The sequence below is a fragment of the Pinus tabuliformis genome, chromosome 9, assembly GCF_031772625.1.
Source record: "Pinus tabuliformis cultivar Carrire ecotype Pingquan chromosome 9, CPIR1, whole genome shotgun sequence".
Lineage (NCBI taxonomy): Eukaryota > Viridiplantae > Streptophyta > Pinopsida > Pinales > Pinaceae > Pinus > Pinus tabuliformis.
The window spans coordinates 1,826,389,415-1,826,404,517 of NC_142307.1; the positions used below are offsets into that span (position 1 = coordinate 1,826,389,415).

General features: G+C 33.8%; 1 protein-coding gene across 1 annotated transcript; it reads right to left on the minus strand.

The window, feature by feature from the left end:
• Positions 1–225: 225 nt before the first annotated feature.
• LOC149156096 (cytokinin dehydrogenase 11-like) lies at positions 226–3,781 on the minus strand. The gene is made up of 5 exons (XM_089442767.1): positions 3,149–3,781; positions 1,597–1,724; positions 1,048–1,314; positions 662–924; positions 226–558 (listed from the first exon to the last, which is right to left on the minus strand). Exons 1-5 carry the CDS (start codon positions 3,759–3,761, stop codon positions 246–248), a joined length of 1,584 nt encoding a protein of 527 aa, XP_089298893.1. The 5' UTR covers positions 3,762–3,781; the 3' UTR covers positions 226–245.
• Between the last annotated feature and the right edge of the window lie 11,322 nt (positions 3,782–15,103).

Sequence of the window (15,103 nt, forward strand, 5' to 3'; positions counted from 1 at the left end):
CATCTCATCCTAGAACCTTTTGTGGGACCAGGACATAGACAACAAAACTTCTCAAAACCAATAGCTAACAAATATGATTCAAATATGATTTTGTATTGTCTATTCTTGTTTTCCGATATTATGCAAAGTGAAACAAATGTCAAACTGTTGTAGGTGTTATTTGTTTTAGAAAATTAGCCAATGTCATCACTACACAATTAAACAAAAAAAATGACACAAATGCCATTTTGCAAAAAAAGAGCAGATCAACTTATTCTGGGAAATATATTCTGTCCCGGAGCCAGGATACCCTTTGGATCGAACAATCTCTTTCTCTTTACAAATCGCTTCCACGGATGTTTCCCGAAATGCTTCTCCCATTCTCTTTGATTTATATGACGACCAAGATATTGTTTCACAGGGATACCATTTGCTCTACAAGCCTCAAGAACCGCGTTATTTTGATCCAGAACGACCTGCAGAGGAGGCCCCTCTGGATAAGGTTTGTTGAAACGGAGGAGCGATACGGCGTAGAAGATATCGTCCTCCGGAGTAACAGCGGACGTACGAGAATCCCACCTGCACATGGCAACACAGATGTACATGTAAGCTTATAACTAGGGTACAACACCAGATATAAAAAAATTGTTTATTGACAGAATTTGGGTGGTGTCAGACTCACAAGTTTCTGTTGACAGGATATACGAGCATTAATCCATCCACTCCTTTTCTGAGTATCTTTTTAAAGATCTCGGAATCAAATTTTACCATTTTGCTCTTCGGGACGAAGAGATTCAACCACGCATGAGGCGCATACCAGATACCGTTTTTTCTCTCTGCTATTTCATCGGGGTGTACACGATAGAGAAAACCGAAGTATGACAGGTCAGCGCTGAACTGTAAGCCCTTAATGAAGCGAAGCTTCGAAAGAAGGGACTCGATTATCTACACGCAGCCAGGCAATTATGATAAGCAATTAACATATGCCTTGAACAATAGTATGCAATAGACGTAATGAATTTAGAGGATGAGGGAACATGTGAAATAAAAGATTTTCGAAAGAGTAACCTTATCGATGTCCACTCCAGGGTCGTAGTAGCGGGCAACCTCAATAGCGTACAGCAGCGGGCCGGCTGTGGATGGAATGAGAGACGTATCGAAGGATTGATTGGGCAGAAGAGGTATGGAAGGCCAGCCATTGATTGAATCATTGGCGTTAACCACAACGAGACCTTCTATGTAATCGAATGTCTGTTCAGGTGGCAGAGAAATGAGGAGCTCGTGGTCGTGCATGAAGTCTTGGAGCTTCCAGTACACCAATCTTATCCATCTCGCCTGGTAAGATCATATTATATCACTTTACATTAGCATAGGAAATAATTCTTACATGTACATATTCTTCCAGTTATGAAAAGTTTTCTGTGTACAAAATAAGATTCCTGAGTTCGAATCTAATTATAATTAGTATTTTTTTAATCTGAAGTGTGATAAGAAACACGAAAGATGACTTAGCGGGTTTGATTTGCAAAATGCGAAAGTTCGAGAAAGGAAAGAGAAAGTGACGAGGGAAAACAATTTTAAGATGGCCAGCGTAGGATAAAAAAGGTCATTTCGTACCCTCTGAGGAGCACGTTCAAGAATGACTCTTGCTTTCGTAATCACTCCGAATTGACCCAATCCTCCAAGTGCACCAAAATAGAGATCAGGCTGCTTCTGTTCACTGCACGTTATGATTTCCCCTTTACCTGTAACGTCACATAACGTCGAAGCGGTTGAATTTTTAGCCGAAATTAACGAGATAAGATTAATTATATAACATCCAGCATGGGAAAATTTTCTTTCGTTGACAATGTAATCGAATGAGATAAATATTTATCAAGTGAAATTTTTATCAAGTGCCAAATTAAATAAGGTCATTTTTTCCTATAATTAGTGAGTTTAGAGGGGTTTTAAAGGCTATATCACCACAAGATACATTTAAAAATTGTAAAGCAAAATTTACAATAACGAATTAAAAAATAAAAAAAAATCAATATTTAATCTAATTTTTTATCAATAAATAAAATAATTAAAAAATTGATTTTATTTTGTCATTTTTAACTATTTAATCTATAGTTGACAAATGACATCTAAAAATGATGTTATTGATATTAGTTAATGCCTAGCTTATTTCAAGTTTAGTTGAAATATAATATTTAAAATAATAATAACAACAAAAATATTTTATGAATTATATATTTTAATATCTATATTAAATTGTCAAAAAATTTAGCACAAGTGGTATGGTTTACAATTTGTGTTCCAAACATTAATGTATTCGTTGATGTTTATATATATATGAAATAACAAAAATTTATATCAATTTTATATAGAGAAAATAAAGTAATTTAAATTAAAAATTTAAAATATTTGAACGTCACATATATATATGTTTTCTAATTTAAAATATGGAAAAAAATTTAAATTCCTTCTATATTTGTATAATATTTTATAAAATATTAATAAAAAAATAATTATATATATAGAATCTTATAAATATATTTTTTCTAATGTAAATATGTGAATCATTGATAAAATATTTCAATGTCAAATATTATATCAAATAGTGGATTTTTTTTAGTTAAAACATTTTATTAGATGATTTGTCACAACCAATATAAACACATCTTAACTTTGAATCTACGAAGCCTCTAGAAAGATCAAGTTTCTGGATTTGCAAACATTTCCTCAAATTTTACAGTAAAAAAATATATTACATCTTAAAGAGATTTAATCTCTACTTAGTAAATCTAAAATTAAAATAAATATATACTAATATAAAGAAAAAAAATAACTATATTTATCTTTATTTTAAATACTCTTTTATATATATAGAGATATATTTTTAAATATAACTTATACTCTTTTATATATAGAGACATATAATTAAAATGAAATAATAATTAAAATTATATAGTAAAACCATGTCTTCGTAATGACAAATCCAAAATACATAACACAAAATTTAAAATAACGATGTAACGATGGTATAAAGCATGAACCATTATTATATTTGTTCTTCTAATTTTCTAAAAAAAATTATAAACTAAAGCATTTTTAAGCGTAACTTTTGATAAAACAAGATGGGTAAATACTGCAATAAACGCTTTGAGGTTGATTTCGTAAGAACCTGTAACGATTTCTAGCTGCAACACATTGCTAATTTGCGGACCAAATCGATACGTCTGCCCACTTATTCCAGCATTAGACAGAGTCCCCCCAATGGAAAGATCAATATAATCAGTCCATGACCGAGGAGCAAGTCCTACACCCTCTGTACCCCTCAGCACATCAACCCAAAACTCACCTGCCATTGCATCCACATAGGGAGCATCTGCGTCGTTTTCGTGAACAATATTCATTCCTTTGAGTGAAGTCATGTTCACCACGATTCCATTCAGTGCCATAGCCTGCCCGCCGATTGAATGGCCATTCCCTCGCGCAGCTATTGTTAAATTGGGAGACATGGCTGCTACTCTTATCAACTTACTGATATCGTTCGCTGAGGCTGGAGAGAGAACAGCAGCGGGCTCGTTGTGATATATACCTCCAAAATCATTAGATGCCTCTTGTATCGAAGGTCCCTTGAATATTATAGGACCTTCGAATTCTGCTGCTTCAAGCCGTTGGCATAATAGCCTATCGAGGTGGCCAGAGATCACACAATCTGCATATATGCCATCCCCTTTTAATCTCCTCAATAACGAAATCAACAACAAAACGACCAGCCACCTCATCTGCATCACTGGTATTGCTCACGACACAGATAACACAAGGATTATTCAAAACTGTAGTACACAGCTGCTCATATTTATAGAGATATTCTTCTTCTCGTATCTCTGGTGGAAGTCAACTCAAATGTATAGCTCAGCAGATCCTGGCTGAGATTTACTCTCATCAGCGGATCCCTGGTGGGCTATTTCAACTATTTTTCTTTCTACAAATCCCAATAATAACATGTTTTGATAATGCCAATAACATATTCAGACTGAACAATGTTTGTAATTTGGATAGCGCATGTACCAGTTAAGTCGCATGACGTAAATTAATAGAGATGCAGTGTCGACTACTCAACCCACGTCGAAAGAGTCTGTTATATATATATATATATATATAAAGGAATTCGCTGAGTTAGCCAATCAAGTTTTAGGTCAATGAGGAATCTTCGATAGATTTTCGCAGCACCTACGTCAGTTTAAATATTTGATTATCAAGTAAATTTGTAGTCATCTTTCCATTGTTTCGGAATATATGATTTAACAAACCAATTTTTTTGTCGCTTTGAAAATTTTATAGATTTTATGTCTAACTGGATCGAATTTGTGTATATCCATATAAACGATTTAACCAATTAAAATTTCCTAATTTGACAATTTCTTAGATGTTTCACATATAGATAAATTAAAAATTAAAAAATTTGATAAATGATATAAAATATTAAAATTTTCATCATTTAAAAGTTTCTTTCAGCATTACGTACACGTTACATATATAGATAAATTAAAAATTAAAAAATTTGATAAATGATTTAAACAATTAAATTTTTCATCATTTAAAAGTTTCTTTCATATTTTATATAGATCTTGATAAATTTAAATCTTTATAAGATTTTAGATATATTTGGATAGATTGTGTGTGTATGTAGATCTTTAAAATAAGACACAGCTTTAATATTAAAAAAATTCCATATATAAAATTCAGTGGGAAACTCAGATTAACAAATTTTTAGAGCAAATTCAAATATTTTTTTAATTAACCCATTTTATTTGAAGTTTACCCTCATCAAGGCACTCGATTGTGTCTAGTTGTCTTGACATTCTTCGAAATTCGGACTATACTCGATGATCTAGGCATACAAAGCTCAAAATTGGGTCCGACGAGCCCTCAAGACGTTCACAACATAAAGTTACATTAAGAAAATAAAGTAAAAATATATTTTATTTATTACTATGTATTGAAGTGTAAATTGCATTTTTACTAATATATGGAAGTGTAAAGTGAATATTAAAATTTGATCGAAAAGAGTTTTAGGGGTACAATTTAATTGGTGATTGAAGTAATATTAATTTTGAGAAAAATTAAGAAATGTAAGGTAAATGAAGGAGTTGTCAACGAGTTGTTACTAGATATACAAAATTTTTATTTTAATGTCAATGGCTTAAAAAAATAATGGTTCTAATGATTTTTTTTCATATTATATTCATTTTACAATTGTATTTTATAAGATTTGAGTGAGAAATGAGTAAATGTTAAACTTAACACTATGGAGTTATGTTGCAATCTGATTTTATGAAGTTTAAACATTATATGATTGATTTTTTTTTAGGGTTATACAACTTTTTATTTTATTGTTAATGGTTTAAAAAAGAATAGTTGTAATGAATCTTTTACACATTATATTGATTATAAAATTGAGCGAAAAATGAGTAAATGGAGTTATGGGGTGATTTGTTTTTTATAAATTTCAAATATTATAAGTTTTAAATATTGCCTAGTTCATGGGAGTGAAGAAACAAAAACTTGACATAGTCACAGAGTCAAACTAGTTAGGTCCATCCTCTATTATTTAAGTGCAAATGGTATTGGTGACCCATGGTATTACATGTAATGAAGCCTATAGACAATCTAAGAATCCTTCATTATAATGTGCTTTTTGGCCCTATGATAAATCTATTACAATGTAGTTTTTCCCGGTTGGAATTTCCCAAGATAAATTGTGTGTCATGATTTATGTGTTGTTGCTATATGTTTATTATTGTTAATTTATTTCTCTCTATTGCATTTTTAATCATAAAAAATGGAATTAGAGTAAGTGGATCCATTACTCTTAACGACATAAGGTTTGTGGATAACCAGATCTAGAAATATAAGTGGAGCCTTTCGAAAGTTGCACTTCTTGGCTTTGTTGTAATTTAAGAATGCATGCTGTAGTGCAATAGCCCATGGAGTTATCTCTCTAAATGATAGAGATGATGTACGATAAGTTGTGAGATAAACCACTTGGATAGATACGAGGGTAGTGGATGTACATGTATGCTAGTTTGATGTTGTTAGAGATATTGAATGTTCGATTAAGGGGGCTGTGTAAAGAAATATCAAAATGCGAAAAATTTAGGACCAATCTATGATTAAGAAATGTGTGTAGCTATACGGACATGAGATCATTGATGATTTAGAAGGATGTACCTCAATGTTTTAAGAATTTCCAAGCAAAATACGTAGCATGAGGTTTTGTTAGACATGGTGGGAGATAACCAAGGCAAGATGAGAGAATGAGGGAATTTGTAAACATTGGATAAAGAAGCAATGGCCATTCATAGTGATCTACAGGATGAAAAAAAATATTACTTTGGAGATGGAATTTTTTTAACTACATGTAGATGGGCCTACAATTGTAAGACAGGGTATAAGGCATGTGCACCCTTGGTAAAGTATAGAGTGATAGGGGGCATGCAGTTTTCTTGATTGAATCTAAAGAATTTCCCTACATCAATTTTAAAGTGGGGTTGTTGGGTTAACCTCACTTGATCATAATATCAACGGTTAAGGGGGGGTTGTTTAGTAAATGTGTCTTGGTCATAGAGTCAAAGTTGTGAGGTCTTCATTATGTGGTTTTTTCCCATGTGTTATTGGTTACCCATGGTATTGCATGTCATGAAGCTTATAAATAGGCTACGAATCCTCCATTGTAAGGCACATTTTGGCCATGTAATAGATCTATTATAATATGATTTTACCCATTTGGTGTTTTCCAATATAAATTGTGTGTCATGATTATGTTTTATTATTGCTAATTTATTATTTATTATCAGTTTTGATTCTCATGGGTATTATTTGAATTCTTGCTATCCTTGATTCTCGTGATTTTAATTACGTTTGTGTTTATATTGTTTTGAACCATATATAGTATGCCCAAGAGCCTAGAATCATTGCCATTCGAAATTCTCTAGAATTGTTTATAACATAATTTGTTCTTAAACTAGTATTGTGGAGAATTTTTCTTCTTCAAAGGTATTTGGGTTGCTTAAAATTCCTTTATGGACTCTTTTTCTGATGGTCAAAATATTTGTATCTGCTAGTCAATTCCAAACGAACATGGATGACCTCTCATTAGACTCTTTTTTTTTGTTGTACTAGGCCCAACCTCGACTTCTTGGGTAAGCTTTTTGGATAGTGATTGCTACTCCAAGAGTATATTGATAACCATTTTCATGGAATTCAATCACTGTAGATAAGTTTTTTTAATAGTGGTTGGCATGATAATAAGAAGAAATGTTATCCATTCCGAAATTGTCTAAGTCCATGTTCACATTGGAAATATCAATAGTTTTAGGTTGGTTATTAGTTTTCTTCTCGTAAGGATGGAAATGTTTTTTTCCAAAATGAGCTCTCGCCTCAATTCTTCTTTACATTAACTACTTGATTTGATAGTTTCTTCACCATTTTAAGTACGCTCTCCAAACTTGTGGCTTCTTTCTCTATTGTCTTGTTCAATACTAGAGGTTTCTTACCATTGGTCTTGGGTTCTTTTGTAGATGTATTCTTTGATTGGGCTAGCTTTTCATTCTCTACTATGATATATTCCTCAATGATTAGGGCCAAGTTAGCATTCTCTTCTCTCTTGATGAAAACATGCATAAATGGGCTTAAGGCTAAAGTGTAATACTCATATTAGGGGAATTTTGAGGTGTAAAATGGGTCTCCTAAGGAAAATAATAAAATAATAGTTACGATTTAAAAAAAAAACTACGTTTTTAATTGTATTTTGGCTTATCGCCTTGTAGAATTACTCAAATGTCAAGTGTGGACACCCATTGGATGAAAAATTAAATGGCACATCCTGTGAGCACCCACTCTACATACTTTTGAGTAGAACCAGATTGAAAAAAATGGAAAATAGATGAAAAAAGTGTGTTTAAATCATGTTGAACATGTTTTTTCATGTATTTTCAATTTCTTCCAAAGAAAGTCTAGTTAGAAGTATGTAGAGTGGCTACTCATTGGATGTGGAATTTAATTTTGCATCAAATGGATGTCTATAGTTGGCATTTGAGTAAACCTATAAGGAGATAAACCGAAAATATAATTTAAAAAAAAAAATTTCTTCTTTTCCCTCCACAATGTTTTCCCTTGGCAATGACATCATCATCTTGAAACAAATTGGTTCTTTTAAAGTTAATTTTTTTAATACATTTTTTTGTTTTGAGACCCATATTTAACCTCAAAACTAGCCTAATGTTATAGCTAATGGATCAGGAGGGTGAGAGTTCATGGGAATATTATTAAGAAAAGTGGTGAAGTGTTGATTAAGGTCCTCAACCTTACCTTTCTTTCCCATATTAATAGAAAATTAGTTCTTTCGAAAGAGTTCTCTTCATTGAATTTGCTGAGAAAAGTTGTCTCAAAAGAATCCCACCAATTATGAGATTAACATCTAGATTGTAGTAACACCTACATGATTTTCTCTCTAAGGTATAGGGAAACAATATACATAACACATATTCATGTTGTATATTTATTAAATGTAACGCCAGATAAACTTTTTTTATGTGGTACTTAGGTGAATCATCCTTATTAGGATCAAATTTGGAAGGCAATTTTTTAGTAACTTAGCAAGATTATGCAAGATGCATGTGCAAGGTTTAAAACTCCATGTAACATCTATTTAGGATGGGATTGTCTTGCTATATAAAAGGTATTTCTTCTTGATCTGATTAATCTTGATATTTTGAGGAGGAATATAGATGATCAACAAGACAAGTTTCACCATTGGTGTCAAATAATGTGTGAGTAGAGGGGAGTGAATTGAAAGGAGTCAGAGTTGTCTTATTGAAAAGGACCAAATATATCTTCAACAGCATGCTCATTCAAATTTCCCATAGAATCAACAAATACCTCAGTATTGGTGATTGGTCCTCTTATTTCTTTTTTCTTGGGGAGATGCGGAGCTAGAAGTAGTATTCTAATTTGTTTAGCATAAGCCTGAGTAATATTCCTAAGGAAATTTACATCAGTACGAGAGATAGAGTAGAAAACTCCTTGGGAAGGCTCTGCATTTTAAAGTTCCTAGAAAACATCTTCATAACTAGTTTTTTTCTTAGTATGCTTAGTATGGCTAAGAGGAGTATGGGGTTGTTGGTTAGGGTTATTTTTTCCAAGAATTTTTACTTGGTAAGAATAAGGAATTATAGCAAGCATGTAATTCAATCTCTCTTTCTAACGCCAGTTTGACTATTGAATGGGATATTTTACCTATTAATAGTTAAGAAGGGGTTCCCTCCATTATGAGGTCCCGATTAGACCTCACGCAGTTTGAGATAAGAGACCCATTGGCATTTTGGCTCAACAACCATGCCTGTTTCTTTATATTGTTGTGAGATATAGATGATCCTCATAATAAAGTAACATACATTTTAAGATACAACAATTTAAACTAAATTTCAATTAATCTAAGCTAATCAATAACTAAAATAGAGATAAGAATTAAAAAGTAACAATATGATAAAAACAAAATTGATCATTCAAGGCAATCGTTAGGTTACATGTAGGCCAAAAATGAATGCTTAACCTACTAGAGAAAATATATAATAGTTAGTTTTTGGTCTATCTATTCCATAGATTAATTTGTAATTTAGAGATAATGCATCTCATAAAGTACATAGATAAGTGAAATTGCTAAAGCATAGTTTGGAACAACCACATAATAAATGTGCCAAATTGTGGATTCAACAATGACTGTCAAGGATTCTCAATATTAGAGAAACATATATAGAATATTAGCTTCCTAGCCCTCATATTTAGTTGTTTGAACAAAATTTAAAAGTCAAAAGTTAAAAAGTCCATAATCTTGAGATCTTTAGAACATTTATAAGCTGAGATAGCAATTTATCCTTATGATTATTGAACTCCTTTGGGGTCAGTTAAAACTCTTCAAATTCTCATTAGTTATAAATATTACCAAGGAAAATACTTTATAACTCTTAGAAATAAGGTTGATAGCTATCATAATCTAATTGGATCTTTAATTGGGAGCTTCTTGATATCTTGAAGATAAGCCACCTAGACTTCGTAGTGTGATTCAATCATCTTAAGTCTAATAGGTTGCAAGATCTTCATGACTACATCGTACTATGAAATTTTCTAGGAGATAATTATCACATCAATCTTCAATGAGACCAAAAATGCGTTCAAAATTGTCTGCTACTTAACACAATCCATATGATGTTTCTTCAATTTGTCCTTAGTGAGTTTAGTAGTACTCCTCTACTTCTCTTCTTACATTATAACTCAACCTGGCCTCTCCTTGGGTCCCAATTTATGGAATTTTATTCATTATGACAATCCTCTCAACCAAGGACTATTGCTACTAGTTTCGTGCCACTTTCTAGGATATACCCTTCTCTAGCTTCTTCTATATCTTCAAAGCTCAATCAATAGCGATAGACTCATATGTTAGTTCTTGTTAATTTATTCCATGGAATATTTATAAGTCTTAAGGATATTATTTGGGCCGCTATTCCAATTGGTCTACAACATTGATTCGTCCTTGCAGTTGAGTCCCTTTCTCCTTAGCTATCTACTAAAGCGATAATAACTGAGTTGAAATATCCTAAATAAACTATAAGCATAAATATACTTGTAATACAACAGACCTATAGGGCTCACATTCTTCTGAAGCACATGAGAGCTCAACTATTTTTCCAATTTCTTCTTTATCTGCTCTATCAGATCTTGTACATTTCTTTTGTAGCTTAAAAGAGTGTTGATGGCCCTCAAAATTAGATAAAAACTAATTCCCATCTAACCATTCCTTGGCACATTAAACCTTTCCTTTTGCACTTAAAAATGTGTTTTTGATCTTTAATATTTTCTTAAGAAGGTTTAGAGATAATTTCTTATTATGTGCCTAATATTATTTACTTTGTAAATTTTTTTGAGAATATTGGGTAGATCCTCAAGATCTGCAAAATCAGAGAATTTAAGGACTTTGTCCCTTCTACAATATGGAATAGGATTAGTTAATAAATGAATGGGATATTATGAATTATTGAACAGATTATGAGGATCCACTCATTGAAAAAATCTAGGGATGTGTTCCTTACTACAGGAGAAGCTTGAACTAAATGTTTAATGAAGATTCCTACTGTTGGGTACCATATCCACTTTTTGAGGGATTTTGAACGGGAAAGTAGCCGTCCTTTCAAGAAGGCTACATTTTTTCATTAATTTTGAGCTCCATTTTTTATACCTGCCAATATGAAAACCCTTTACCCCCTATTATATGCTCTATATTATGTATTTTTTTCCTCAATATATATCCCCCAATATGAATGCATGTGGTATGGTATTTCTCCCCCAATTTTTGTAAGTACTAATACAATTTATCCTCAAGGGGAGACGTTTTTTTGGTATTTTTGAGAAGTCTTGTTATTCAACAATTCTACTTTCATTTCCAGCAATGATGTACTTGACTTGTTTCCAATAATGAATTATAATTTCATTTTTATCTTCAAAGGCTTGATTTCATTCATAGGAGTCTGAGTATACATGGGCTTGGCCATCCTAAGAGCATCAGATTCCTGCTATGTATTTTATTTCTCTTCTTTCTAGAATTTCTTTGCTCAGTTACATTCGTCAATTATGCTCTTAGTGTTCATGCTTCATTTTTTGTAGGCTAAATTGATTAAATTATTGAGATGAGTTTGATTTAAGGTTATTTATATATTAAATATTGTGATGCATAACTATCATAGCTTATTAAATTCATTTTCATCATTGGATTACTTATATTATCTTTTTTCCAAGGAAAAAAACGGTAACTTTTTATTAAAAAATGAAAAGTTACACTAGCAGATGCATTGAAGCATTTCCAAAAGCTGCCTGAAATGGCTCGAGTGCAAACGCACCCCACGCAACGTTAGAAGACTAACATGCAAAAAGAAGAAAAGAATGTAGAAGAGAGGAGAGAGAAGAAGGAGTCAAAAGAACTGAAATCCAGCAGTGAGTAAAAACTCACATTTCAAGTTTTTCGCCCCTTTTTCTTTTCGACCTTGCGCCACTCTCCTTGTGTGGGCTCGGTCGAAACTATGACTAACTGTGTTTCTGCTTTCTGATTGGCTGTTTCCTTGTCTGAATCTAAAGTATCTGAGTGGTGATGTCGTTTGATCCCTCCCATGCTTTGATTCTCGCTAATCTTCTCTGTCTGATTTTGGTGGTGCTTTGTGATCTTGTTTCCTGATGAAGTTTCCTCCTGAGTTTCCATTTCTTGTGGTGCCTCTGCATTCTCTGTGGGAGTGACATCCTCTTCTGCTTCTGATTCTTCTTCATCTGAGTCCGGGGGAGGGAATTGCCATCCCTTCTTCTGTTTCCCTTTCTGCTTCTTTTTATTATTAGCTTTTTTTCCTTTTGGGCATGTGCTTTGCAGGTGTCCTATCTGCCTGCAGAGCCTGCATCTGAAAGTAGTATATTCATAGTCTAGTGCTTGTAGCCAGTTTTGTTTTTTATAGATCAGCCTTATGTTGTCTGGCAGCCCTTTGCTTAGGTCTACTTCCACACAAATGCATGCAAAAGTGAATACCCTTTCATCAATCCTCTCCATATCTGTTTTGATATATTTCCCTATGTTGTTCCCTATTCCTTCCAAGACTCGTTCACTCCAGAAGTGAAGGGGAAGATTGAATAGACGAACCCAAACCGGCACTTTGGATACAGTCATGTTGTTTGGATCGAAATCTGGGAACCATGGGGTCATGAACAACCCCGCTGTTCCCCAAAACCAAGGCCCATCTCTGATGATTTGTTCTCTGACTTCCGGGGATGCGAATCTAACTATAAAAAATCCCTTAGAGCATAGATGTATATCACATTCCATGGTCCAAGTTTTGAAAATCCAATGGAATAGATCCATTGGTTTTGGCCAGAAATTGTTAAAGCGGCAGATTAGGGCCTGCGTTTCGTAGGACTTTACGAAGTCATCAAGCCCTGAAGAGTCAAAATTTATAGCTGGGGTTTGTCCTAACTGATCCACTATGTATGGCCTAGGAATATACTTGCCTTGATCTGGAGGGGACCCTGTATCTTTGTTGCCCTAAAGAATGTTCTTGTAGGAGGCTCCTCCTTTGGGTTGCTGTTGGGATGCTATTTTTGTCCCCTTATCCCCTCCTCTGAAATTTTTATCTTCCCCTGTACTGCTTGTCTGACCCTGAGTAGGGGCTCCTCCCCTCAGCCTGAGATTCAGGAAGATGGTTTCTGCTGGGCTAATTCCATAGCTTCCCATGGTTCTGTTATCTTGGAGAGACCTTCTGCCATTTACCAAGTGCTAGATCTTGCTAGGGTATCCAGCCAACACCCAGATTTGCTGCTTCAGTTGCAGCACAATACTTTCTGTATGTACCCATACTAAAATAGATTGCGTTTCTGGGGTTTTTATGAAGATCTGGAAACGAGTTTTTGTTACTTGCCATCTGCAATTTTGCTGAGTTCCTGCTCTGCCGGGAGGCAAAACGTTGCTGGTTGCCTTGAGCGACAGATCCACCCCGGATCTGCAATATTTGGCCTGATCAGTTGATCATTCTTCCAGATCTGGGCCCCTGTCATGATGATCTCTCATTTGCGCCTCGCATCCTGCAAAACCCTTGTTAAAACGTTGCAAATATCCTCTAGATCTACAGAGTTTGGCCCATGCAGTTATTAGCGGAGGCAGATCTGCCCCATACCGACCCTCGACTTTGCATGCCTGGATCAACTGCTGGGGAATGAGCCTGACAAACACCAGGCTGGCGGATCCTGTGTATATCATTCCGATCTCTGAGAGTTTTCCGCCCCCATAGTGGGCAAAGACGTAAAACGACTGCGGGTTTCTGGCCACGAAAGGCTGTGCTGGCCGCTCCTTCATATCTGCCTTTACTGTATTTGGTTCCTCAAGCAGTGGTTGATATGAGCGAGGTAATTCTGCTGTGCCGAGGGCTTCCAGCGATTTCCAGGGATTGAGCCGCGTGACCAGGGCAATTCTAGTGCTTTGATAAAAGTCTAAAACCTCCAAAGTCGCGCTCTGACTGTCGAGCCAGGGGAGATCAGTGACGGCGACCTTCCTTGCCACACCACCTCCGGTGATCGCCATGGCGGGGGTTGCATTTCCTGCGGCGGGAGGGTTTCCAGCGATGGCCATTTCCTCGTTCATTGATGACGATTACTTATATTATCTTGCTAGTTCACTATTATGAAATTTTTAGTTTTAGTAGTAAATTTCTGTTCAATTTTAGCACATGTTAATGAAGCTCTTTTGAGTTTATTCCACTTTTATTGAAGTATAAAAAATTAAAATTAATAATAAAATTCACTCCACAACATTTTCACTTTATTATCTTAGCAATTTGGTTACTTAAATTATCTTATTAGTTCATCATTCTAAAATTTCTAGTTTTAGTAGTAAACCTCTGTTGAATTTTAACACATACTAATGAAGCTATTTAGAGTTAAATCCACTTGGATTGAAGTCTAAAAACATTAAAATTAATAATTAAAACCACCCCACATCAGTTTCACTTGATTACCATAGGCATTAGGAAATTTAACTCGACAAATAATCTTGTTCAAAGTTTCCCGTTGCAGAACGTAGTTTCTTGCAGTAATTTGATTTTTAGTTTCTCCCTTTCCTAGATTCACTCTAAATTCATGGTAGAATTATAATTATTTATTATAATAGAATAAGAATTATCTAAGGCTAGTTTGGTTTAGATAATTATTTATTAGGTCGTCATTTAGCTTCTAAATTTCTTGCTTCTTGGATGTTGAATTTCGCAACTAGTCTAGATTTCCTTTCCTATAAGTTACTTTCAGCAAAGTGTGATTCCTTTACCGTGATCTAGTAATATAGGACTTTTTGTTGAAATATGGCAAAAATAATATTCCAATTCAATTTATCCTTGAATTAAATTGTGAATTAAAATCGAATTTAGTCTTAACAGCTACTTGGAATTAATTAATTAATTTATTTTAAATTAATTAGTTGGAGAAATTCATGTTAGAAGTCTTTCTGAAGTCATGCAATAGTTATCGCCTAAATTAAGAAGATAAGGTTGAGTTA